Source organism: Pelobates fuscus, chromosome 3 (genome assembly GCF_036172605.1).
Source record: "Pelobates fuscus isolate aPelFus1 chromosome 3, aPelFus1.pri, whole genome shotgun sequence".
NCBI classification, from domain to species: domain Eukaryota; kingdom Metazoa; phylum Chordata; class Amphibia; order Anura; family Pelobatidae; genus Pelobates; species Pelobates fuscus.
The window spans coordinates 383,039,364-383,065,536 of NC_086319.1; the positions used below are offsets into that span (position 1 = coordinate 383,039,364).

General features: G+C 44.6%; 1 protein-coding gene across 9 annotated transcripts in view; it reads left to right on the top strand.

Annotated features, from left to right (window-relative positions):
* Positions 1-3,458: 3,458 nt before the first annotated feature.
* The window catches only part of RFX1 (regulatory factor X1), a 31,274-nt gene continuing 8,559 nt past the window's right edge, over positions 3,459-26,173 (top strand). The window contains exons 1-14 of one of the 9 annotated variants that reach the window (XM_063449614.1): positions 3,459-3,500; positions 8,978-9,163; positions 10,459-10,565; positions 12,101-12,196; positions 12,696-12,761; positions 17,186-17,281; positions 19,816-19,910; positions 22,274-22,586; positions 23,070-23,251; positions 23,712-23,831; positions 23,938-24,053; positions 24,146-24,264; positions 24,482-24,582; positions 25,912-26,063. In XM_063449614.1, coding sequence (XP_063305684.1) covers positions 8,986-9,163; positions 10,459-10,565; positions 12,101-12,196; positions 12,696-12,761; positions 17,186-17,281; positions 19,816-19,910; positions 22,274-22,586; positions 23,070-23,251; positions 23,712-23,831; positions 23,938-24,053; positions 24,146-24,264; positions 24,482-24,582; positions 25,912-26,063 — 1,741 coding nt within the window. In that variant the 5' untranslated portion in view covers positions 3,459-3,500; positions 8,978-8,985. Of the gene's footprint in view, positions 3,714-8,977; positions 9,164-10,458; positions 10,566-12,100; positions 12,197-12,695; positions 12,762-17,185; positions 17,282-19,815; positions 19,911-22,273; positions 22,587-23,069; positions 23,252-23,711; positions 23,832-23,937; positions 24,054-24,145; positions 24,265-24,481; positions 24,583-25,911; positions 26,064-26,173 lie in introns of all 9 variants that reach the window. The other 8 variants (XM_063449613.1, XM_063449615.1, XM_063449619.1 and 5 more) reach the window with 8 other exon arrangements.

Here is a 26,173-nt window from a genome sequence, read left to right on the forward strand (position 1 = left end):
GAAAAACGGACACAGGCATTTAGAAATCCGAGACACCACGAACTGTTTTTGGCCATCAACACGCCACACCAACCAGTATCCTCGGTAACAATAGCCCGATGGGTGAAGTGGATAATGACCACCGCTAATATAGACACGTCCATATATGGCGCACACTCCACCAGGGGAGCTATGGCGTCCAAAGCGTTCACTTTGGGATGCAGGTTTGGAAGACCTATTGCGGACGGCGGATTGGTCCCGTGAGTCCACCTTTAAGGATTACTATTTTCACCCTACAGACCACATATCATCGACAGTCATTGCACAGCTTTGAACTAGCATAATATGAGCCTCCGTGTCCTTTAATAAAATTACCAGATTTTACTAATTACATGACGTAAAGTCATGATTTTATAAAGGACACGGAGGCGAATATTCGCCCACCCGGTAAGTATGTCATTTCAAAACAGTTGTAAGACAGAATTGTATGCCCACCCGATATATCCTGACATGCAGGTAAGGTTGAGTTTGTCTAGATACGAGTCGATTATGTACCATAAGCTATATTACATACCATAGCACATACAACAGGCAAGTTAATCTGTACAGATAACGAATACATAGAGTTAAACAACACCAATGTGGCAAACAGTTGCGAGACCATATTTTACCACTTCTTTTCTCTATCCCATTTCAGCTTGAAGATCAAATATCGAAACCTTCAGATGACCAGTTGTCAGCACAGTTCAAACGGATAACTTCTACAGTTCAGTTGCATAGAAGAGTTCGTTACAAGGGATAAAGTTTCCAAATTGTTCTTCTCAAGTTATGATGATCCAGCTTCGGCATGACCAAAGAAAGAGGGAGAGGAAAGGTCACATGGGTGGTTATGGACAAGAGGACTGTTCCTATTGGTTAAGGGTAGAATGTTATGTTAACCCTTTGAGAACCTGTTCTTATTGAGTTTTTTTCTATGAATATCTTATACCTTCTCTTTGCTGCTGAGGTATAATAAAGAAAGAGATAAGCATAATATTCGCCTCCGTGTCCTTTATAAAATCATGACTTTACGTCATGTAATTAGTAAAATCTGGTAATTAACTGTACATTTGAAACACACATTTTTACCAGTTTTCTAGATGTACCCCAAGACTATGACTTCCCATTAATTACATATCCCCTTATAGTCCCGATCTGGGTGAGCAACATACTCAAAAATCACCCAGATCGGTTCAGGGGTTCGGGAATTTCGTGGAGGTCTTAGTTTTACCGACCGCACACGAGGTAGTAGTCGAAAGGAGTTCCATGGGTTTTGGCCTTGCGGTCGGTCTCCGTTTGAGTGGTGAAAACTACGAAATAAGTCAATATAATTGGCTCTGCCTGGGTTCGTATGCTTCCCCTCGTTTGTGTACATCTTTTCACAGAACGCCGTGCCGTTCGTATGTTTTCTCACGAACGGGTGGAAGCATGGAGGTCTCTGCGGTGTTCGCGTGTCCGATTTGGGTTCCAGACACTCGACGACCAAACACCGCTGGTGCGTTTGTATGGCAAGATGGACGCCGCCATGTGTTCGTATGCTGAACAGCGCCCACCCAGGGAACACATAGTGCGGTTATCAATCAGGGAAGTGTGAATAACGACGGGGAGGTCAATTAGAGCCACGTTCCTGGGTGTGGCCTGGTTGTTCGTTTGTCGAGGTATTTAACATGCTGGCAATTGGGTTTCTACCGAACAACCAGACGAATGCTTCAGCAGCCAACTTACTTTTTTTCTTAAAAGTAATGAACTGTTGGAAATTGAACAAAATACTGAAACAATCAAAGTTATGGACAGCCAAAATTAAAGGGAAACTCCAGTGCCAGAAAAACGATCCGTTTTTCTGGCACTGGAGGGTCCCTCTCCCTCCCACCCCCCAATCCCCGGTTACTGAAGGGGTGAAAACCCCTTCAGTGACTTACCTGGGACAGCGGCGATGTCCCTTGCCGCTGTCTCCGCGACGCTCCTCCTTGTGATTACGTCGGCTGGTGGGCGAGACTAATCTCGCCCACCGGCCGAGGAGACCTAATGCGCATGCGCGGAAATGCCGCGCATGCGCATTACGTCTCCCCATAGGAAAGCATTGAAAAATCATTTCAATGCTTTCCTATGGGGTTTTGAACGACGCTGGAGGTCCTCACACTACACTGGAGGTCCTCACACTAGGAAGTGACCTCTAGTGGCTGTCTAGTAGACAGCCACTAGAGGTGGAGTTAACCCTGCAATGTAATTATTGCAGTTTATGAAAAACTGCAATAATTACACTTGCAGGGTTAAGGGTAGTGGGAGTTGGCACCCAGACCACTCCAATGAGCAGAAGTGGTCTGGGTGCCTGGAGTGTCCCTTTAAGGGCGGTGGTTAGTAGCCAAACGCAATCCGCTACACTATTACACAGTGATTTTGCAAGGGAATGGGGGGGCTGACTGGCCTATGCTCCCCCCTTGACAGGAGGAATTACAGGGCTTAGTCACAATAGTGACTGCTGCGACCCTAGTAGATCTGCCAGTATAATAAGGGTAAATATTCCTTTTTCTCCCTCTTGTTCCCACCGTGGTTGAATAGAGTTGTTTTATATTGTATTTGACTTCCCAACTTGCTGGTCATACCCACATTTGGTTGCATAGCGCACGATACACCGTGTCAGGGTGTCGAACGGCGAGCTTGTGGCGCTTTTTACGGCCACTCTAACAAACCCTGGCCAGCTGGACAGGAATCGTATTGATGGGCGCCCTGCTGAATCCTGGGGAGCCATGTAGTTGGGAACACGGCAAATATACACTTACCATCATAATAATAGAGATAAACAACACATACAGGGAAATATGGCGGCTGCTTTATTCACAAACCATGGCTTTTACAGAACCAACAATGGGGTTTGGGGCAAAAATAATAATTTCAGCCATGTATCCACCCAGCAGAGGAGATAGGGATCAGGGCTCCCAGGAGGAGCTCTTGGGATGTAGTTTATTGGAGTAACTGAGAACACCATCCAGATACAGTCACACAGTTTATTAATAGGACACTGCTATGACCCTCACATTACTGACATAACATGGCCCAATGGCTCTGAATCTGCTGTTTAAGAGATATATCCTGGGAACTACAACTCCCAGAACCCTTTGCGCTTCCAGCAGTCAAGTAACTGACAGTCAGCTTCACACAATCAGCTTCTGACAGGCATCCAAGCACCAGCCAATCAGCATCCATGACAAGCCTAACGGTTTCCATGGCATCTCGCGGGACCCTGTAGGCTGGCTAGCCAATGGCAGCTATGCATCCCCTGACTGACAAGGGCACTGTCCAATCAGGGGCTGTCGAGCACCGTTAGTTCACGCCTACGGGTCTGACAGATGCTGCGGCGTGCTTATCCGCCGCACGCTCTGCGATGACTGACGTGACCTCTGACCAATCATGTGCTTCCTTGGAGCTGGTTTTTGGCTTACGTCAATGGAGAAGGGGGAGGGACGGTAGCAACAGTTGCCCGGGTGAGGGACGGAGCGGCCATAGCCACGGTAGTCGTGGCGACAAGAACCCCGGCAACAGGGATCAACAACAACAACAACCGCCGCCGCCAGCGCGGGGCCCGGGCCAGCCCATCCCCGCACACCCACCACCCCGTGACCGCTAGCGGGGGACCGGTCTGCCCGGCCGCAGGACCCTCCCCGGGACCCACCGCTGGAGCGAAGCCCAGGGACCCAGTGAGTGCGCGCGGGCGGGCGGGGTGCTGACACCGCGGGGGGGGGGTGAGGGGGCAGCGCGAGCCCTCGGTCAGTGTGACGACTTCAAACGGTATCTCCATGCCCCCGCCCCCCCACCTCGGTTAAAATGGCGGCGCCTGCTGCGAGCGGGAGAAGGGAGCAGGCCGCGCGTCGCCATGGAAACCTGAGATGGGAGGGGGGAGGAGCGGTCTCTATAGAAACCAGCCTGGCCCCGCGCGGATTGGTGGAGCTGGAAGTGGGCGGGGCGGAGGATGAATGTTTCCAGGAAACACAGCCCTTCTTCTTAAAGGAACAGTACACCTTCTTCCACACAGACCTGTGATGATCCTAATGGCTATAGCCAGGGGTAGGCAGCCTGCGGCACTCCAGGTGGGGGTGGACTGCATCTCCCATAATGCTTTTACAGCCGTAATGCTGGCAAAGCTACAGCGGGGATGTAGTCCACAACATCTGGAGTGCCGCAGTGTGCCAACCCCTGTTCTAGTCGGTGACGCCTCGCTGTGTAGGATGGAGCCCCCCCGTCCCAAAGTAACACTATAGCGATAGCAATACAAATCTGCACTCCTAACACTATAGTATTCCTGGCTCTATTTATATTTGGCATCTCTGATCTCCAGCACTTAGTCTTCCTTGTTGCTGCCGCCCGATCTGCCTCAGGTGGCATTGTCTTGTAGGCGTTAATCCAAGATGATGGTCTAATCCAATGCTCCTCAAAGACTAGCATGGAGGCCAGTAGCAGTAGGGGCATGCGCGGCGCTGTCTGCAACGCGCGAAAGATTCTGCATGCAATGAATCTCTATGACAGGCATAACACCACGGTAAGTGGGAATAACACCACGGTAACCAACAGTCTCGGCTCTCCTATCCAGAGGGCTTGGAGACGTGGGCGGAAGCAGCGCTTCCAAGTCTTTAGAAAATAATAAAATATTACATTTTGGGAGGTAGGGCTAAAGGCACTATAACAAATGTAATAAGATAAAGTTGTTATAGTGCCTACCGTGTTCCTTCGAATATGAAAAAAAGTAAAATAGCACCTTTTCTTCCAGCACCAAGACTTACACAATGCTACCAAAAGCTTGCTTTCTAGCTTCTTGTTCAATTGAGAAGAAGTACCAAAACCATGTTGAACTCAGTTATTAGTGCAGGAAAACAGCTACCCCATTGTACAGCGCTGCAGAATTTGTTGGCGTTTTTATAAATAATAATAATACTAAAGGTATGTTTAGCCCTATAGTCAAAAAAAGAAAAAGAAAGAGGAGGGGGCGGGGCCTGACCAGCATGGCAGAGAGACGTGTTCTCCACGAGCTCCCGCACAAACTCGGCGAAACTAAAAAAATAAGGCCCCTACAGGCGACCCAAGTGGCAATCCAAGGCACCCTCCTGCCACCCACAACAGGGGGCACACGATGGGACACCGGGCAATCCGATTGGGACCATTTGGAACCGCGACAGACACTGTGGCCTGGTGCACGACGGGCGGAGGCGGCGGCCGCTCCCTCAGCCTGGAGGCATATTGAGGCTGCTCACAGCACAAGAAAGCCCTGTACCTCCCCACCCGGACCGGCGGGGGTAATCCCGGTCCATCCAGGGGTGGCTACCCCGGGCAAACGGAGAAGCAAAAAGGCGCCAAGACGGGACAGCAGAGACCTACCTAAAATGGCGGCAGAGACAAGCGCTGAGACCCTGACAGACCGAACACGAGACATCCTCTCACGAATCCGCGACCACTTTGAGGCATTCTGGAGGAAGCTGGAGGGTAAGCTGCACTTGCGAGCCCCGCAACAGCCTCCTACATTCACAAGGCGGTCACCGCTACCAACCTCTCAGCAGGCGAACTGGCGCATGCACAGCCGCCTTAGACTCACACTCATCCGGGCACGGCACCAACGCAGATCTACTTGCCAACCCTACCGCAGCTCCACCACACGCCAGCCCGGCACACATCGACTCCATACTCCCAATTCTTCCTGGCGGAGAAGGCACACGCCACAGAGCCATCTACAGGCACAAAGGCGACAGAGGGGACAAAGCCCGGGAAGAGAACCCCGCTACCCGACAACAGCCAAGATGCAACGATGTTCAGGTTTTTGGGACTGGCAGTACAAGGGCAAAATAAATGTTGCGGGACTCCTGTGGCAAAATGTAGCTTGGCCCCAACGGGGAATTGGTTGAACACACAGCTATACTGAGGACTCTACCACCCCTGGCATGCAACTCCTAGGGCACTCGTAACAGTCCTGTAACGTATATTGCTAGCGCTTAATGTTCATTTTACGGTGTACTTCTACTTTTATAACCCCTGCTACTGCGATTAATACAGTAAGAGAACAGCAATGCAGATTGCCAGGGCCAGTGTAGCAATCTTGCCTCTTCTCTGACATAAAAGCTAGACTAAGCCTGAATAACACTAATCGAATACCACTCTCTGATGCCCAAAACTAGCTGACTAGACATACCAGTGATATTACCTTCAGATATGAGACTGAATCAGCTGTTAGACCATCTACTGTTAATTACCTAAACTGTCTCTAAATATAAAAATTGTGCTTGATTTTGCATGTACCTATATGTTTCAAATGTCTTTTATGCGTTGGAGGAATGCCTTTGGGGTACCTCGCAACAACCTGTTATCAGCTTATGCACTACAAAAATAAAGAATATAAAAAGAAAAAACAGAGAGGACACACTCAAAGTGCTTTAGGGGGTCTGGAGTGTCTCTTTAACGTATGCCCCTAACTGACAGTGAAAGTCTTAAAGGGACACTGTAGGCACCCAGACAACTTTAGCTAATTGAAGTGGTCTGGGTGCAGTGCCCAGGTCGCTTAACCCTGCAAAGGTAATTATTGCAGCTTTTAATAAACTGCAATATTACCTTTTGAGGGTTAACTGCTATTTTAGTGGCTGTCTACCAGCCAGCCACTAGAGGGACTTCCATGTTGTTAGGTGACTTTTGGTTGGTTAACTGATGCTCGATGTGCTCATGCTATGCATGAGGACAACCAGCGTCATGTAAAATCCCATAGAAAAGCATTATACATGCTTTCCTATGGGGACAGTACAAATGCAAGCACGGAGGCGGAGCCTGAACCAGCGCCGAGGGCCATTGGTGCTGGAATCAGGTAAGTGACAGAAGGGTTTTTTTAAGAATGGGGGACATAAGGGAAGGGGGCACTATAGGGAGCTATAGTGCCAGGAAAACAACTTTCAAAATAAAAATGTTGATGTATATTCATTAACTATTCCCTAATGTTGATATTTAGAGCTTACGGATTTCTCCCCGAAGTGCAGTAAAGATATAGGTAAAAGACATGGCCTTGTTTTGAATTACTTCACTATACAAATAGATCCCAGTCACATGGTAATAATGGTTGATGTGGACGTGGAACAAGCCACACCAATTAAATGAAAGCCCTTCTTTGTTTAGAAATGTCAGGAGTTCTGTGTTAACAGATTCACTGAAATAAGACTTACAAGCTTCCATTCATTTGCTTGAACAGTTGTCAGCTAATTTTCTCTAATAATTAGAATCTGTGAATGGTTTCATTGATCCGGTTCACGTTCTTTGAATCCATGTTACAGAGGGATTTATTGGGAACATACCGTATTTGTCATGTATGAGACCAGGACAGGGAAGGGCATTTGCTTGGGTGACAGGCTGCCAGGTTGCCCAAATGCAGAGCAGTGCCCTAGCATTGTTACCTTGACGCAGGTCACCAGAGAAAACAAGACCCTCAAATCTGCATTTGCTTTCCCACCAAGTTTAGATAGTTTACCACTGTGTGCTTCCGTCCAGACAGAATACGGCTTCCTGGAAGTGTGAGGGAAACTAAAAGAAGGTCAAGCAAGGGCTCGTCATGGCAAGCTACGTGTCCTGACACAAAATATTTCATTTAGAAAGATTGCGGTCACTGCCCAAAGCTCTGGACATTGACAGGGCTATTTGCTGAACTTTGAACTTTCACAAAATAAATCTGAAAGGAGAAATGGAGGCAAAAATAGCTCATGTGGAAAAATTCTCTAAACCTGATATGGTCACAACGTGGCTGTTTTCCTCAGTTTTGCCATTTGGATTTATTTTTCAAAAATTCTTGCAAATTTCTCTCGGTGTTTTACTCTCTGCCATCCCATAGTCCCCCTCTTTTTCATAATGTGTGCAGTTTATGCTTGTTGTGTATCATCTCTGTGCTATATGTCATGTGAGTGTGCAGTGTATGCTGGCTGTGTGTGATGTATGTGCGGAGAACACTGACGGCTTAGTGCAAGTGTGGTTTATGTTGGCTGTATGTTGTGTTTGGTATGTGATGGTTGTATTTGATGTGTGTGTGCATTGTGTGTCCTGGCTGCATGTGATGAGTGTATGCTGGCTGTATATGGGTTTGATTATGTTGTTGTGATACACTGACCCATACGCAAACACCCTGACCCATGACTGATACAGCCAGCGTACACACATACACATGACATACAGGAACACATTACACACTCTGACCCATACACAAACACACTGACACACACACTGATCCATACACAAACACACTGCACACTGACCCATACATAAGCACACTGACACAAACTGACCCATACACAAACACGACACACACACACACTGACCCATACACAGACACACACTCACGGACCCATATGCTAACACACTGTGAACACACACTTTACACTGACACACACTGACTCATATACACACACACAAACTACACATGCACACACAGCACAGAATACCATCAGCTGATGTTCTGTGAATGTGCACCCCTTCCCATACTCACTCTGCCCTTAACAGTGTGTTGTCCCACTGAATCCCGTCGGTCATTAGTCCTGAGCATCATGAGGAGCAGTTGGCTGCTGTTGCTCCTCACACCTCCCTACGAGCTGCAGCCAGCCCTAGTCACGGTGTCCCGCTACACCTGCTGGAGATACAGACCCTGATGGGCACCAACTCACCCCAAGGCAGCCCTGTTGCTTGTGTGCGGCAGGGCTAAAATAATAATACAATTAAAAAAATCTTCCTGCCTGGAGCCCCAAACTGCAAGTCCTGTGTGTTTAGCGATATAAATTCCACATCCCTATAGAGTGCAATAGTAGTAATACTTTAGCTGCATTACCCGAAGGGAACGCCTGATGATATGAACCTGGGAATTCCCTGAGATTATTTGTTAAATGGTCAAAATAAACTACCGGATGTATTTATTCTTATTTGTTTTAACATAAAATCATCTTTGTTCCTCCTTCAGCGGCCAAAATGGCAACACAGACGTATGTGACAGAACTTCAGCAAGCTGCACCTGCTCCATCCCAGACTGCTCCACAACAGTATGTGACAGAACTGCAAGTAGCTCCACAGACCCCCACCCCAACTCCACAGCCTGGCGGGCCGCAGACCCCCACCCCACAGCAGTACATTGTTGTAACTGTATCTGGTAAGTTCCTCTGTCCCACTAAAACATTGGTGGCCATTAAATGTTTCCCCCCACAATCCTAGGAACCAAGGACAAGCTGTGGTAGGTATTTTATTACAAAAATGCAGCACATAGTAAATCATTTTATCACGGATCAAATTATTCTTTCTCACTGGAAAGACTTAATTAAAATGGGATGTGGACCTATTTCAGCTACCTGACCTCGTCTTTTAATGTATGTGTAAATATGCAATTTCTCACCAAAAAATTATTCTTCAATAAAGGTTTTTCACTGATATTTTGCATCCCACTTTTTGTTAAAATGTAATTTTAAAAAAAAAAGCTGTGTAGAGAGGATAAAAACTCTTTAAAAACATATTTTGTTTTTCTTAAATAAAACTTAGGATATTAAAAGGTACATCATCATGACTGGGCAGAGGGAATCTTACCCCGACACTTACCATTAACATTCCGGTGGGTTTATCACAAAAACCGACACCCTCGCTCCCTACCCATAATGCCGATAAAGCACTATGGAAGTTGAAGTAGCAAAGGATATATTGTTTGACGAAATGCAGCACAGTATCTAGTGACATTTTATCCTTGTCAAAGAAAATAACCGTGTTAATAGCTAGTTTCCTCTAAAGGCATGGATTTAGAATACCTCTTCTATTATGAATGTGACAGACTCTTGAAGGCGAGTCACTTAGTAGGTTTATAGACAGATTATGTAGGCTTTTACTAATGCGAATCTCTCTTAATCACTCATACACAATAAAAATGGGGAGTTTCTAGAAAAGAGACATTATAATGGAAGAGTAACAACCTGGGACCGAATGTCACAGTGATTCTTTATATCTTGTGTGACTGTCTATTTAACCCCTTAAGGACACATGACGTGTGACATGTCATGATTTCCTTTATTCCAGAAGTTTGGTCCTTAAGAGGTTAATGAAGGTCTGTGGCTGTGCTACAATTACTATTTGGATTTTATTTTTATTAAACACAAAATTGTAGTGAATTGAAACCCACTTGCAAAAGGTTTAGGCAAAAATTCAATAAATGACCAAAAAGCCACTTCTGTGACAGTTTGTAATGTAGGTCTGTACATGAGCATCTGGTGAATAAACAGCTGAGTTTATTTGCAGAAACAAGAATTGTTGAGAACCGACAAAGGGAATTTGATATTTTAGACCAAAATGACCCATTTACATATAGTCATGGCACCATACTTCTTTATTTCTTGGCATTTGGTAAGGAAGGGTTGTATTGGTCGTGACTGTTGTGAGTTCTCCATCTTGTCTCCTTTCCCACAGAAGGAGCCATGAGATCCAGTGATGGAGAGCTTAGCCCTGGAGGATCGTCAACATCGCAGGCTGTGGTCCCCACACATGTGGTACAGCAAGTGCAGGCAGCCCAGCAGGTAACCAAACAGGATAAAAGCCAATAATGAAAGGGCTGCATTGTTGGAAAGTAGTATTAAGTAAAATGTTCTGCTCTTCTCTTTTTACTGTTCTTTTAATCTCCTCCGCTTATCTACACAGCACCCACTCTCTCCGTGCTGCTCTCCTCCATTTATTTATACAGCAACCTCTTTCTGTGCTTTTGTTTTTCTGGAGTCTTTACAGCTCACTCTCCCTGTGCTTCTCTCCTTCTGGAGTCTTTACAGCTCCCTCTCCCTGTGCTTCTCTCCTTCTGGAGTCTTTACAGCTCCCTCTCCCTGTGCTTCTCTCCTTCTGGAGTCTTTACAGCTCCCTCTCCCTGTGCTTCTCTCTTTCTGTAGTCTTTACAGCTCACTCTCCCTGTGCTTCTCTCCTTCTGGAGTCTTTACAGCTCCCTCTCCTTGTGCTTCTCTCTTTCTGTAGTCTTTACAGCTCACTCTCCCTGTGCTTCTCTCTTTCTGGAGTCTTTACAGCTCACTCTCCCTGTGCTTCTCTCCTTCTGGAGTCTTTACAGCTCCCTCTCCTTGTGCTTCTCTCTTTCTGTAGTCTTTACAGCTCACTCTCCCTGTGCTTCTCTCTTTCTGGAGTCTTTACAGCTCACTCTCCCTGTGCTTCTCTCTTTCTGTAGTCTTTACAACTCCCTGTGCTTCTCTCCTTCTCGAGTCTTTACAGCTCACTCTCCCTGTGCTTCTCTCTTTCTGTAGTCTTTACAGCTCACTCTCCCTGTGCTTCTCTCTTTCTGGAGTCTTTACAGCTCACTCTCCCTGTGCTTCTCTCCTTCTCGAGTCTTTACAGCTCACTCTCCCTGTGCTTCTCTCTTTCTGTAGTCTTTACAGCTCACTCTCCCTGTGCTTCTCTCTTTCTGTAGTCTTTACAGCTCCCTCTCCCTGTGCTTCTCTCCTTCTCGAGTCTTTACAGCTCACTCTCCCTGTGCTTCTCTCTTTCTGTAGTCTTTACAGCTCACTCTCCCTGTGCTTCTCTCTTTCTGTAGTCTTTACAGCTCACTCTCCCTGTGCTTCTCTCTTTCTGGAGTCTTTACAGCTCACTCTCTCTGTGCTTCTCTCTTTCTGGAGTCTTTACAGCTCCCTCTCCCTGTGCTTCTCTCCTTCTCAAGTCTTTACAGCTCCCTCTCCCTGTGCTTCTCTCTTTCTGTAGTCTTTACAGCTCCCTCTCCCTGTGCTTCTCTCTTTCTGTAGTCTTTACAGCTCCCTCTCCCTGTGCTTCTCTCTTTCTGTAGTCTTTACAGCTCACTCTCCCTGTGCTTCTCTCCTTCTCGAGTCTTTACAGCTCCCTTTCTCTGTGTGCTGCCCTCCTGCTGCAGTCTGCAGATCTCTCTCAGCACTCCTCACATTCAGAAATCAATGCAAGCTCTCTTCCTGGATCAATCTCTCTTTCACTGATAAAACAATTTATTTTATGTAATGTTTGTATTTGTTGCTGTCTGTGTACGTGTTACATAAAGATTTCTTTGCCCTTTAGTCTTGACCACTTCTTTCTTTTCCCCCCCCTCCATTAGCGTTTGGTGGTGCAGACTACTCCACAGACTGCAAAGGCTGCACAGGTCGCCCTAGCAGTGCACACTGTGCAGCAACCAGCACACTCCACATCTGAGGTGGGTTAAAAACTTAGAAGGAGGGAGGGAGGGGTTGGCAAAGCATCATGGGAAAATTTGTTCCAGAACAGTTGTTGAGGGTTAATTGCCCATGCCTCACATACAGCTCCACCATAAGTCGACAATGCATAGTAAGCGGTTTAGTCCCATGCCAGCTGAAGTGCTACGTGTTTTCTACACCTTTCTTAGGCCTTTCTCCATCATCCTTCTCATATGGTGGTATGAACTTTGCCCCTAATGTCCCTGGACAGTTTACCCTAGTCTGCCATCTTACCTTATGTGAAATCACAGCCTGTTGACTCATCCTGTATTAACAGCTTCATGTGTTAATACACCCTAAGCTAGATAATAAATTATAATTTGAGACTTTTGACTTTAAAACTTTTCTTTAAAAAAAAAAAAAGCAGTCTTGATGCTGGATTTAAAATTAGGATACCTGGAACAGTGTGCGAGGGTTCTGCTGGGTGCATGGGGATATGAAGCCTCCTTTTTATTACAGAGTGACGGCTCAGCCCTGAAGGCAGGACAAAGTCAGCCGCTGCAGATACATGGAGGGCCCCAAGAGGTGGGCAGCCATCTTTACCCTTCCTCCTTACCAGAATCCCCATCTAATACCTTCCTGCCTGTGTGAGCTATGCCTGCTGATCATATATTGGCCCTACGCTTCCATCCACCCACTTTCAATGCACGCTGAACCTCTATCTCACACTGAGCCACACCTATATCTTATTCCTTAGGGTGCTGACCTTCTATCTTTTATCATTCCATCATCCTAGCCACTTGTTCCTTTGTGAGAAGAGCATGCATCTCTTCACCAGCCATTTCAATGAGCTTGGATTTAGTACTCTAGCCTACAGATTCCTGAGTTTTAAAACTATGCACTAGTGCTAGTCCCTCAGGATCCAGCGTATTGCATAGATTGTCAGCAGAACACATATTTTATTACGTGTATTTTGCGTGAACTTATTTTTTGAAACCTGTGCCAATTCCTTTGTCATTTTCCCATACAGATATATTTTTTTTTATTTAGTGCATACTATCATTGCTAGTGTAATTTTTTTCTTGGTTATGTGAATGAAGCCTCTCTCCCGGTCCTCTCAGACTCTAACTACATATAAAACAAATGTTGAAATGTTGCTTATCCTTTCAGAAGCTAACCGTCTCAAACCTTTACCTAAATGTCTTCTGAGATCTACAGCCCTGAGATACAGTCCCTGTAGAACCTAACTCAATTTTACTTAATAGATGAGAGAACTAAATCTTGTGACCTGTAATACTTATATTGGATTAAAGTCCTTTATTGTGAATTTCTATCTTGAAACGTTCCTTTCATTTTATCCCCTCTGCTCTCGTCTAGGGCATATGTGTGATGTGAGGGGGTCTTAGAGTTAGATGTAGAAAGAGAAGTACATTATTCTTTATTAGATTACCAATACATTGGACATTAATCGTTGGCTAAGATGGTCAAAAGGAGTACGGGTTCCCTACAGAGCCTAGTCACTGTCAGAATGTTTGTAAACTGTTTGACAGCTTACCCAGTGATGGCACTCGATGACTGCCAGCACCATAACCACTACACCATGTTGTCGTTTTTATGATGCGTAAGATTTGAAGTTTTTATAAGTATCTGTTCTACTGATTTGTTCTCTATATAATTCTTTAGGCTGTTGTTTCAGTAGTATTCCAGCTGTAATGATTCAAGCCTGCTTTTTTGTGGTTGTGTTTCTTATCTGAAATATGTTCCTTTGTGACCGAATTGTCTCAAACTTACTTTACTATTTTATGCCAGCTCGAATTCATGTCCAAATGCCAAATTTGCTGAATAATTATGATATATTATGCAAATAAGGATTTCTACCATCCACGAATCATAAGGAATTCCATTATGACGTGGACCAATAGAAGTTAAGCTATGCCTATATTTACTCACCTCTCCCACTCCTTGTTTCTCTGTTGTAGTTCTAGTAGCCCAAGAGCGCGTACCTTGTATGTTCTATTCTTTTTTTACTGATTTGTCTGTTTAATCGTTTCTCCTGATGTCTGTAATTCTTGGACAATGGCTTGTTATATCGTTTATCCATATGTCTCCTGTCCGTTATCTCAGCATTTTCTCTCACTCCTCTACCATTAGTCAGGACACTTTAAGGACCAGCACACGGCAAGTCTAGTTGTTGTGCTATAGTCTGCACGTTTAGGTTCCACGGCGATCTTAACAGTTCCACACTCTTATAACGTTCGCCCAGTGTGTTCTGGGTGCCTAAAGTAGCGCAGGCTCACTGCTGGGATGTCCCGCTGGTGAAATACACATACTGGCACGATGCGTTTCACCTAGAGATCGGGGTTCGCTACTCGCATGCGCAGGGCATTCTCAGCGCTTTGGCACCAAATTCAAACAAGGAGGGCTTGGAGAGTTGTTTTTTGTTTCATCATTCAATTTTTATTGGAGATACAGACCACTTACAAACAGTGTATGAACCTCCGCCAGCAAAGGAGTCGTGCCACTTGCATGTATGTACAGGACTGAGTACATAAAAATGAGGCCGCTGCGTTTCCTTATGAGCGCAAGCTGTGGCAAGAGGAACAAGTAGAGTGAAAGAAGAGTGTGGGCTCATGGAGCCAGGTCAGAAAATGACCGGCAGTCACCTATTCGCTGGATATGGTCTAGTCTAGTGTATGGAGGTCTTGAAACACAATAATGGAAAGGAATGAACAGGTGGGAAAAAAATAAATAAAATTATATCCAAAAAATATTAACGGAGCACTATAAGGTCAGGAACACAAACATGTATTCCTGACCCTAAAGGGTTAAAACCACCATCTAGCCCCCCTGCCCCCCTCATGCCTCCATAAATATAGTAAAATCTTACTTGTATTCAAGCCTGAAGCTGCAGGCTTTGTCCCTGTTTCCTTTTGACCTGCCCACTGCCTGCTGACATCAGCATAAGTGGTAGCCTGATCCAATCACAATGCTTCCCCATAGGATTGGCTGAGACTGACAAAGATGCAGGTCAGGGGAAGAGCCAGCACAATTCAAACACAGCCCTGGCCAATTAGCATCTCCTCATAGAGATGAATTGAATCAATGAAGGATCTCTAACAGCCATCTGAGGAGTTGCCAGTGAAGTTATCACTAGGCTGTAATGTAAACACTGCATTTTCTCTGAAAAGACCGTGTTTACAGCAAAAAGCCTGAAGGAAATGATTCTACTCACCAGAACAAATTCAATAAACTGTAGTTGTTCTGGTGACTTTAGTGTCCCTTTAAATAGTTTGAAATGCTTATCCAAATTAATGAAATCGAGGCCATAGGTGAAGGTACAGCTCTTTGAAACCTGTACTGTGCAGCCTGATGATATCATTTACATTAGCACTTATGGAGAAAGGGGCAGCAAGGGTGGGCTCTCATAGACCCATGTTATTTCGCATAGACCCATGTTATTCCCATCCTCTGCCAAATATGCTCTGGTATCCCAGAACCATAAAAGAGATGGTACAGCAATACCAACGAGATGTTATAGAGTCAAATTCAGACATGACCGTTTCTGTTTTCAGATTTCATCAGTTGGTTTACTGAGCCCATGTCTCCTTTGAGAGAAAATTAAAGCACTCACCTCCATTTTTCTTCTTCTTCAAATACATGTTTATTGGAATTTTCATAAAAATAGACATAAGAGTAAGAAAAAAACGCATGTGACATTCTCTTTCTGACAATATTGATCATTACCTCATAACATACAAGTAGAGCAGTAACAAATCGCTTAAAAGGCAAAAGAAAAGGAGTATGCCAAGCTGTATTTAACCTCCATGATGGCATATCATTTGTAAAACAAAATAAGGCTGTTTAACATGAGACATCCAAGTCTGTTTTGAGTGCAGAAATACCCCACATGTACACCTTTGCCAGTTTTACAACCTTCCCTGAGATTTTGTTGAAGAAACGGTATCTCTGTCCTCATACTAAACCGTTTCTAACCTTTTGCTAACTCTATCTAGCCCATCTAACTCGAGCTAACTTTAGCAACCACTAACTAACAATACTCTGTTTACTGGATTGGCCTCAATCACAGTGAAAACATGACTTTGTTGACAGTTAAGTGTTAGCTGGGATTTGGCTCTCAGGGTGATCACTCGACTTGGGGGTGGGCAAGCAGTATTGCTGGACTAATTCATTGTGACGCAGTCAAGCTGTAGCCCGGTACATGCCAATCTCTAATGGGCATTGCAATACTGATCCTATGTTAATGATGGCGACATACAGGGTTTAGTGCCACTGCCATGGTAACGTGGATAAGGTTTATCTGTGTTGGAACACCTGTGTTTGTTGAAATAGAGAAAGTTACTAAACAAATCATCTCTTTATTGCGCTATTGGAATTGCTGGGAACCCACAATCCATCAGTCAGAAGAGGCCAATAGAGAGCCAAACTGCAAACATCATGGACAGAGGGGAACTGCAGTGCCAAGATGCTAAGATCTGGCACGAGGGAGAAAGATAATATACATAAAGGCAAGGGAAGAAAGTTTAATCATTAAAAGGTTACTCCAAAGCACCATCACCACTTCAGTGTTTACAACTGATCGTGGTGCACGGAGTCTTTACGTGCAGTGTTTCAGTTTGAAGCGCTTCACATACTGACATATTTGATCAAGCTGCTGGAGGTGTAGTGGGATCAAGCGAGAACACACAATCATGTTACCAATGGTTTCTATTCCAGGATTGCAAGTCCATGTTGAAGCTTTATTTTGCCCCCTACTTTCATTTCTTTGTCTTTCTGTGTATATCTGGTTCTGTCTTTTCTTCAGACTCAAGACCTTGTAACTGGCTATAAGGATGTACCATGGGCAGGCTATTCATGCAGTAACACTCCTTCATCAGTCCCCAAACAGCACATTTCTATTTGTCCTCCCCTCTCCACATGACCCATGCTTTGGTATACATTGCATGTTGTTCTGTGTCTTACGCCATCTCTTCTTTCCTCGTTTTTCTTAGCGTTCAGTTGTTCAGACGACCCCCCAGACTCAGAAATCCTCCCCTGTCCATCAGCTGAGCATCCAAGGCCTCCAGCACGTCCAGGGGACATCAGAGGTACTCTCAGGATACATCAGCTTATGCAGGGGGGGTGGGGGGGGTTAGCCGAAGTGTGAAAATCAGAAATTATCTGACTGCTTATGTGGTGGGTGAAAGACTTGGTGTCTCACTGTTTGTGGGATATAGAACTGAAAAGTAGAAACTGGGGTTTTAGGTCTCCTTTGTGTACCCTTAAACCTAAGGCCAGAGTTGGGGCTCCCTGTGAGTCAAACATCAGGCTGCTTACAACCAAAAGTGTTGGTGGGAAAGAGACAGTAACAGGTCAGTACATGTCCTCTGTCACCCTGTGATTGATGAGAAATTGAGAGGGCTGGAGATGTCTCTTTTGACCATGAAATGTGTAAGAGAAAGTGAGAGTGCAGGCATGGTGTTTGGTTCCACTATATGATATGAGGGGAAGAGAGAGGGCAGGAGGCATCCTCATTTTTAACATGAGATCTGAGGGAAAATAAGAGGGAAGATGTAGTCCTCGGCTTTACATAAGTTCTGATGGGAAGTGAGAGGCAAAAGACATCTTTAGTTTTAAAACAAGTTCTGAAGGAAAAGGGCAGGAAATGTCCTTAATTTTACGTAAGATCTGAGTATATGGAAGTGGTTAGGAGACGTTATCTGGGGGGAATGTATGAGGGCAAGAGACGATGTCCGGAGGGAACACATGAGGGCAGTAGACGATATCTGAGGGGAAAACGTAAGGGCAGGAGACGATGTCGGGAGGAAACATGTGAGGGCAGGAGATGATGTCGGGAGGGAACATGTGAGGGCAGGAGACGATGTCGGGAGGGAACACGTGAGGGCAGGAGACAATGTCGGGAGGGAAGAAGGCACTGTCTTTGAGGGAACTTGTAAGGGTAGGAGACAATGTCTGGAGGGAATATGTGAGGGCAGGAGGCGATGTCTGGGAGGGAACATGTGAGGGCAAGAGATGCTTTCACTGTGGCCTTGATATACGAGGAGCAGGTTATTTTGGGCCTCTATAATGACCAAGTTAGTTCTACAACGAGCTATGTAAACTTAAGGTAAAAGACTACATACAATGTCTGTGTATCTGTCTACCATAATATAATCAGTGTGTCATTATTTTTCTGTCTCTGTCAATGTTTCCATGCAGTGATATCTATCCTGTTTCTTTTTTCTGAATTTCCTTGATATCGTAGAATGGTTTTCAGTTGTTCACCTCTTTCTATCCCTCAGAGTTCAGTCAGACAATGTCCTTGTAGTGCAGCAGCTGAGGATCAGGCAAGGCAAGAGTTTTTAGACAGAATGATGTCCTTCCATTATCTGGATAGTGCTGGACCGATTTTCCACTACATGCAACCTGTAGCTCCATGCTCAGTCCTTGAATACATGGAAATGGTTCGAGTCATGCATCAGCCTTTTCTCTTCTCCTCCCCATTCACAGACAGCCCTCAGCAGAGAGTCAAAGTGCAGAGGGTTCCTCAAATGCTGATGTTTGGAACAGCTGCCACCGCATTGAAAGTAGGTTTCAGGGACAGTGAAAATGACCAGGGAAAGAACAGGTGACAGACCGGAACATATGACTAGGGAAAGAACAGGTGACTGATATAGGAGCAGAGGACCAGGGAAAGAGCAGGTCACCAGGGGAAGAACAGGTAATAGAGATAGGAGCAGAGGACCAGGGAAAGAGCAGGTAACAGAGATAGGAGTAGAGGACCAGGGAAAGAGCAGGTAACAGAGATAGGAGCAGAGGACCAGGGAAAGAGCAGGTAACAGAGATAGGAGCAGAGGACCAGGGAAAGAGCAGGTAACAGAGATAGGAGCAGAGGACCAGGGAAAGAGAAGGTAACAGAGATAGGAGCAGAGGACCAGGTAAAGAGCAGGTAACAGAGATAGGAGCAGAGGACCAGGGAAAGAGCAGGTAACAGAGATAGGAGCAGAGGACCAGGGAAAGAGCAGGTAACAGAGATAGGAGTAGAGGACCAGGGAAAGAGCAGGTAACAGAGATAGGAGCAAAGGACCAGGGAAATAGCAGGTAACAGAGATAGGAGCAAAGGACCAGGGAAAGAGCAGGTAACAGAGGCAGGAGTAGAGGAACAGGTAACAGAGATAGGAGTAGAGGGCCAGGGAAAAAGCAGGTGTTGGAGACAAGAGAAGAGGACAGAAAGACATTTTGGTTACTTTTCCGTTAGCTACCCAAAGATTACAACAGTTTAAAATTTTGAGAGACAAAGGATTTCTCATCACAAAAAGAAACAACCCTGAAAACACTAAATGGACATGATGCTTTTACTTTTTAGTGGGCTGAAAACGGAGAAGTACCAGATTATGACTGTTCACAACATGGGGTAGGCATCCATGTACTGAAAATTACAACTGTTCTGATCCTTTGCCATGCATTGGTTTTGAGAGGACCGTTGCAGTTGTAGTTTTTTAGCTGGAGGTTTGCCAGCTGCAAACACCCTCAGGTAATAGGCTGTGAGACATAGCCATTTAGGTGGGCTGTGTATGGATCACTGGGCATGATGTGTTCTCTCTGCTGATCAATAGGCTCATGTGTTGTGTCCTGTTCCCAGGTCCAGCAGCTCCAGCAGGTCCCTGTGCAACATGTGTATCCCAGCCAGGTGCAATACGTGGAAGGAGGAGATACCAGCTACACTGCAAGCACCATGTAAGAACAGTGTGTATATCGGTGTCATTTTGTGTTGCTACAGTACATAAAATCTATGAAGTGAAAAAAAGTTTTTTAAATGGAGCTAAATGAATATTTCTTCTGATTCCATTGTTTTCCATGGCTGCTGTCCATCTTTTAGAGCTGTATAGACCATGCCTCTGCAGTCTCACTGTTTACTTAATGGTCATTTGTGAGTTAGATCCCTTTGTTTATGCAGCCCTAGCCACACCTCCAATGACTGAAACTCACGCAGCCTCCCTACACACTTTCTGTAAAGAGAGATACAATGTGTAAACTTCCTTTCTGTTTGATTTAGAATTTCTTATCTCCTGCTGTTACACTTGAGCCTGTAGGAGGAGCCCCATGTGTGTGTTTACAGTTCAATTTACAGAGCAGGAGCTACAATCTTCTAAAGTAAACATAATGTGCTGATTTAAAATGAAACCATTTTGTTCATGCGGGCTGTGTGAGTAACAGGCAGGGGAGGTGTGGCTAGGGCTGCATAAACAGAAACAAAAGTAAATTAACTTCTAATTGGCAGGGGCAAGATCTATACACCAAATCAGCTTTAGTAATCTAAAGTTGTTATTGAGCTTAGAGTATTTTTATAAAGGAACATCTGTCCCCCCGATTTCCCTCATGCCTTTCACATTAGCCATATTTGGTGTCTCTTTCAAAAAAAAAAGTACAAACTTTTAAATCAATTAAAAAAAAAAAAAAAAGTCCTAAACGTATTGATTAGGTATCCAGCTTGGCATAGCTGTTATCTAGTGGCTAGTGTGCAGTTTATTTTAGGTAATTCTCCCATTTGGTTAGCATTTGAATGTGTTTGTTTTAATAGCAGAATTGATTCTCTCCTAATCTCTTCTTAAAGCTATCTGTCACTCACAGATTGTCCTTTCAAACCATTCATGTAAAAAGCTGACCTTTTGGGGATGTTACAAGAAATGAAAATGACTTTGTGGCGAGACAGGACTTAATCATTTTGCTACACTTTTTTAATCTCTGTCTTTTGAAAATGACATTTTGCCCAACTGAAATAATGATTTACTAATTAATCCCATATCTAAGTCATTCTTCTACGCCACCTTAAAATTAATATACAAATTTCAAGCAGGGCTGAACAGGGAGAAAGTGGTACAAAACACAAACCAAAAAATGCAAACTGCACTATAAATAAATGACATCTTAAAATTAAGTTACACATAGACCAAAAATGCCAGTTGCATTACAAATAAATTGAATATGGCAGGGGTGCCTAAAATGTTTAGAACTAAAACTCCCATGATGCTTTGCATGTACTTAGAACGCTTTAGAATGATAATGCATCATGGAAGCTGTAGTTTTAAAACATCTGGGGATCTACCTTTTGGGCACCCCTGGCGTATGCTGTATCTACCACATGCCTTATATATGTACTACACGGGGAGATCTATGACTCCTGAAAAGTCTGTATTTTTCCAATTAAAAAGACTACATTGGTCAGTCTTTGACTACAGCTAATTAAATTGGTTATAGTGCTTGGAGCCCCTGGCCCTGTCCCTCCATCCAGTGTTAGACCATTTTTAAACAGTTCAACACTTAATGAGGGTCCCTGGCTTCCTACAGCCCCGCCCCCACTGTAAGTACGGCTTAGGCAGAGATTACGCACTTCCTTCTAGCCATACCAGTTTATACCTGCAGTGGGCGCTGTGTTCGCCTGAATGTGGTCAGCTGACACTCTAATTACCGCAGTCCATGCTGCTCATGCTAATGCTTGCTCATTTGCCTGAGCAGCACAGAGGGGTGGGCAGTTGGGAACTCTTGTTTAGTCCTGATTGACTGAATAGTATATATTTTAATCTTATTGTGTTACTGAATTGTTTGGCAAGTCACCCAAAACCAGGTCAACACCAAGGTAAAGGAAAACTGTCCGAATTGTTTTTCATTCTTGCTGTAAACAATTACATATGTAATAGAGTGCTTTAGATGCACTTAAGTTTCACATTTTAGGCCAAAGAATATTTATTGGAATAACCCGTCTAGTCAACTATGTTTTCAGTTTGTATATTTTTTGCCTTAAAATTTGGAATTCACTTTTAATAAACAACAATTCACACTTTAGTGACAAACCCTGTGAAAGTTTAAGAGGTGTTTACTTGTACGGTATTTATATTCTCCAAATTATTACACACACACACACACAAGCTGTAATCCATATAATGTTATGTTTAAATAATAAAAAAAAAAGACAATTTTCTTCTAACATTAAACATTATTGCATGGAAACCTGCAGTTTAAAATTCGCTAATGCTAAAAAAAAAAAAATTCTGTACCTTATATGTTATGTTCAAAATGGTAACTTTTTTTCCCCTCTGCAGACGCTCTGGATCATACTCCTACACAGAGACGCCACTTTACAGCCAGGCCACAGGATCCACGTACTACGAATCTCAGAGTGCCACAGGCCAGGTCAGCTCACCCACCTCATCCCCTGCCGTAGCCAGCAGCCCCTCTGTGCCCATGTATGTGTCTGGAGGTCAGATCCTCGCCAATTCCACTCCGACTGCTGCTTCAGGGGGAGCAGGAGGCAGCGGAGGGACAGGAGCTGGGACCTATGTCATCCAAGGTGGATTCATAATGGGCAGTTCTACTCAGTCCTACTCTCACACCACACGTGCCTCCCCTGCCACGGTGAGACACCCCTTTCTATTGTGCGTCTGTGTTTTTCTTCTCACGTCACTTCTTTTCTTGCTTACATTGGCTGTGGGATCTGCCCTTCTGTGTATCCCAGTGATTGGTCCCCGTGTTTTCCTTGTGTTACCGTGGAGATCTTTGGAGATTATGGAATTTTGTTATCTTGGTGGAGAACGGCTCATTGAATTAGGTTAGATTAGGTCCTTAACCTGCTCTCCCAGACAGCTCCTCCATGTTGCCGGGCATTGTCTGCTCCTCACCAGATCCTTCTCTTACACATTTTGTTTCTGATCCAACTTTCTCCTCCTCGTGAGATCGGGGTTTGTCTCCCAAACCAAAGAATGGTCACTTTTTCCAACCATGTCCTGCTTTCCTAATGTAACAGCAGTGTTAACCCCAACATAGTCAGCCTGTTTACACTTCTATGGTAGCTTCCATCCTCCTGCTCTGCCATGTGACAGTACGCCCCCATTTTGTCAGGTGCAGTGGTTGCTGGACAATTACGAGACAGCAGAAGGGGTGAGCCTCCCACGCAGCACCCTGTATTGCCATTACCTGCTTCACTGCCAGGAGCAGAAGCTGGAGCCTGTCAATGCTGCCTCTTTCGGAAAGCTGATACGGTCTGTCTTCATGGGACTGAGGACTCGTAGGCTGGGCACCAGGTACGCTCCATTTCATTACATTTTAGGGCTTATTATACTATCCAGTTTCTAAATTCATTATTTGCTGCCGAGTGACTAATGTGTTGATAGTGCACTCAGAGCCTGCATAGATACATGTCCAGTTTACTCCATTCGACTATCACAGAATTATATCTTTTTTTTTTTTTCTTCTATTAAATTAGGACTAACTTTCATTAACAGAAAAGGAATATTATAAGTTTCCCTTTTACACCACCAGGTGGCATCCCGCAGCTAATGGGATTTGCTCAGCATTGTGGATAGTGGTATTCCAGTGTGCTATTTAATTGTGTGTGTGAATATAGATTATTAAAATTCATAACCATTAATGAACTGTGGTAAGTAGTACATAGTGCTGATAATGAACACATTGTGTTCACAAACGATGCAAGATTCTATGATCCCTTAACACAGATTACTTGTGACCTGCCTTTTCTCATAGGGGCAACTCCAAGTACCACTACTACGGCCTGCGTATCAAAGCCAGCTCCCCACTCCTGCGTCTCATGGAGGACCAGCAACACCTTGCCATGCGTCAGCAGCCATTCTCCCAGAAACAGAGGTAATGAAGCCAGCAAACCCCCCGAACTCCATTGTCTGTGTAACCCCTTTTTTTAGACTTCCATAGAACCTATGCTCCATTATTGACAGTCCATGTCTCTCCACAGGTTAAAAACCATGCAAAAAATGGAGGGAATGAGTAATGGTGTCGGGGGCTCACAGCAGCAAGCATCGGGCCTGTCAGATATCAGCTCGCAGGTGCAGCAGTACCAGCAGTTTTTGGGTAAGTTTGGCCAGGTCTGCTCTTGTTCCTCATCGTAGATGGTCATAGCCTCATACTAAGAGTTACATCTTTACTGCCTAATATCTCCACAGATGCCACCCGGACCTTGCCAGAGTTTGGAGACATAGATTTACAGGGAAAACCACTTCCTGATGGCATCACACTGGGCAATGTTAAGGCTTTCCAGTTGCTCTATCGGGAACATTGTGAGGTAACTGCCTCTCCACTGGGGAACACTTTCAGGAGAACTGTGAAGGGAACCATACCAGCCTAAAAACTCCAGAAAACATTCCTTATTCCACATGTTATGTGTAGCTGACTCCAATTTGGTCATTTAAGTTGTTGTACTGTCATATGTTCCATTTGCAAGTTGTTTTCGAAGTGTAAAGTGATTTGTGAAACGCGTTGACACCTTGCTGTTGTTTCAGGCTATTGTGGATGTGGTGGTAAATCTGCAGTTTACGCTGGTAGAGACTTTGTGGAAAACATTTTGGAGGTTCAATGAGACGCAGCACAGTGACAGCACAGTGTGAGTAATGCCGCATACAGACAACTCCGCGGGAGGAACACAACATTGTGGAAGTAACAGCACAGGGACAATAAAGTACAGCGACAATGCTGTTTGGGTAACTTAACCCCTTAAAGACCATATGACGGTCTATGCCTTTAATGCCCAGTGTCGGCATAGACCATCATGCAGTAAATTACCAGCAGGTGTTAAATTTCGCTGGCACCAAGATTACCCCAGGTATGTTTCGATACCTGAGGACCCCCTCTGTTACCTGGGGCCACTAAGAGTACATATTAGCTGTGTGCATCACTCAACAACGTGAGAGCTGCATGCAGCCCTTTAAATACCGCAGCAGAGCGACATCACTCACAGAGCGACAGCTGCATATTTCAGTCGCTGCCCCCCAGCCTGCTTGCCTTCCAAATACAGGGACCTGATCCTGGATTAGCGAAAAGGTATACGAATATGGGGTGATGCAGTAGTGGGACATTCTGTGAACTTCCCCAAAATAAAACGTGTGTGGGGAACAAATGAACTTAAATGAAAAGTATCAAAAGGCTCCTAGTTACATAGCCTGCGGGATGTACGTTCCACAAATATATACTTTTCTGTAGCGGTTATGGTTTCTGTGACGGCTATATAAAAGTTCTAATCTCAGCATGCCACGTTTTGTAAAATGTTAGTTTTAAAACCATAATTCACCCCCAGCAGTATCTGTTTTAGAACTAATAAACATTATTTTTAATCCTAGACTTACTGGACATTTTAACAATCGGGACTAATTAGTGAATCTATTTTGAGCTAGTTTTCTTAAATAGATGATGTGGTCCTTTGTCCATTGTTTTAAATCAGGGCTGCCCAATAGGTAGATTCCCTAGACGTATTAGAACTACAACTCCCACGATGCTTTGCATGCCTTTAGAATGGCAAAGCATCATGGGAGTTGTAGTTCTGCAACATCTAGTGATCTACCTATTGGACTGCCCTGTTTTAAATAATTATGACTTTAGTGACATCAGAATATTTAGCTAAACATCTGGTCATATAAAGACAAATCTAGATCCTCTGGATACAGCCCCACATTCCAGACTTCTCATGGTACAAAATAGCAAATTACTATCTGTCCTTCTTAGCAGATTAGAATCCATACTGAATATGAATAGGAACATAGACTATGTAACACGAATAATACAGCTCATATCTGGGTAACTAGCCTCAGGGACGGCACTACATACATAAGGAAGCACAGGAACCGCATGGATTGGGCAATACAGTCCAGTGACAAAATGGCATTAACGCAGCCCTAGGGTAACTGTCTCTCAGTTCTGTTTGTCTTTATCCACACAGTGATGATGAAGCAGAGAAGCGTTTACCTAAGGATTGTCTAGTGCTTTTGTCCAAATATGAGCCTTTATTGAAATGGAGCCGAGACTGTGACCACCTTCTTTACCAGGGTTTAGTGGAAACCCTTATACCTGACGTGTTACGCCCTATCCCCAGTGAGTATTGTGAAAACTACTGTTAAACTGTTAACACCATATGGAATGTGACCTCTTCTGGCCACCACTCTGCACAATCCTGAACCACGACCTCCGCTGACCACCATTCT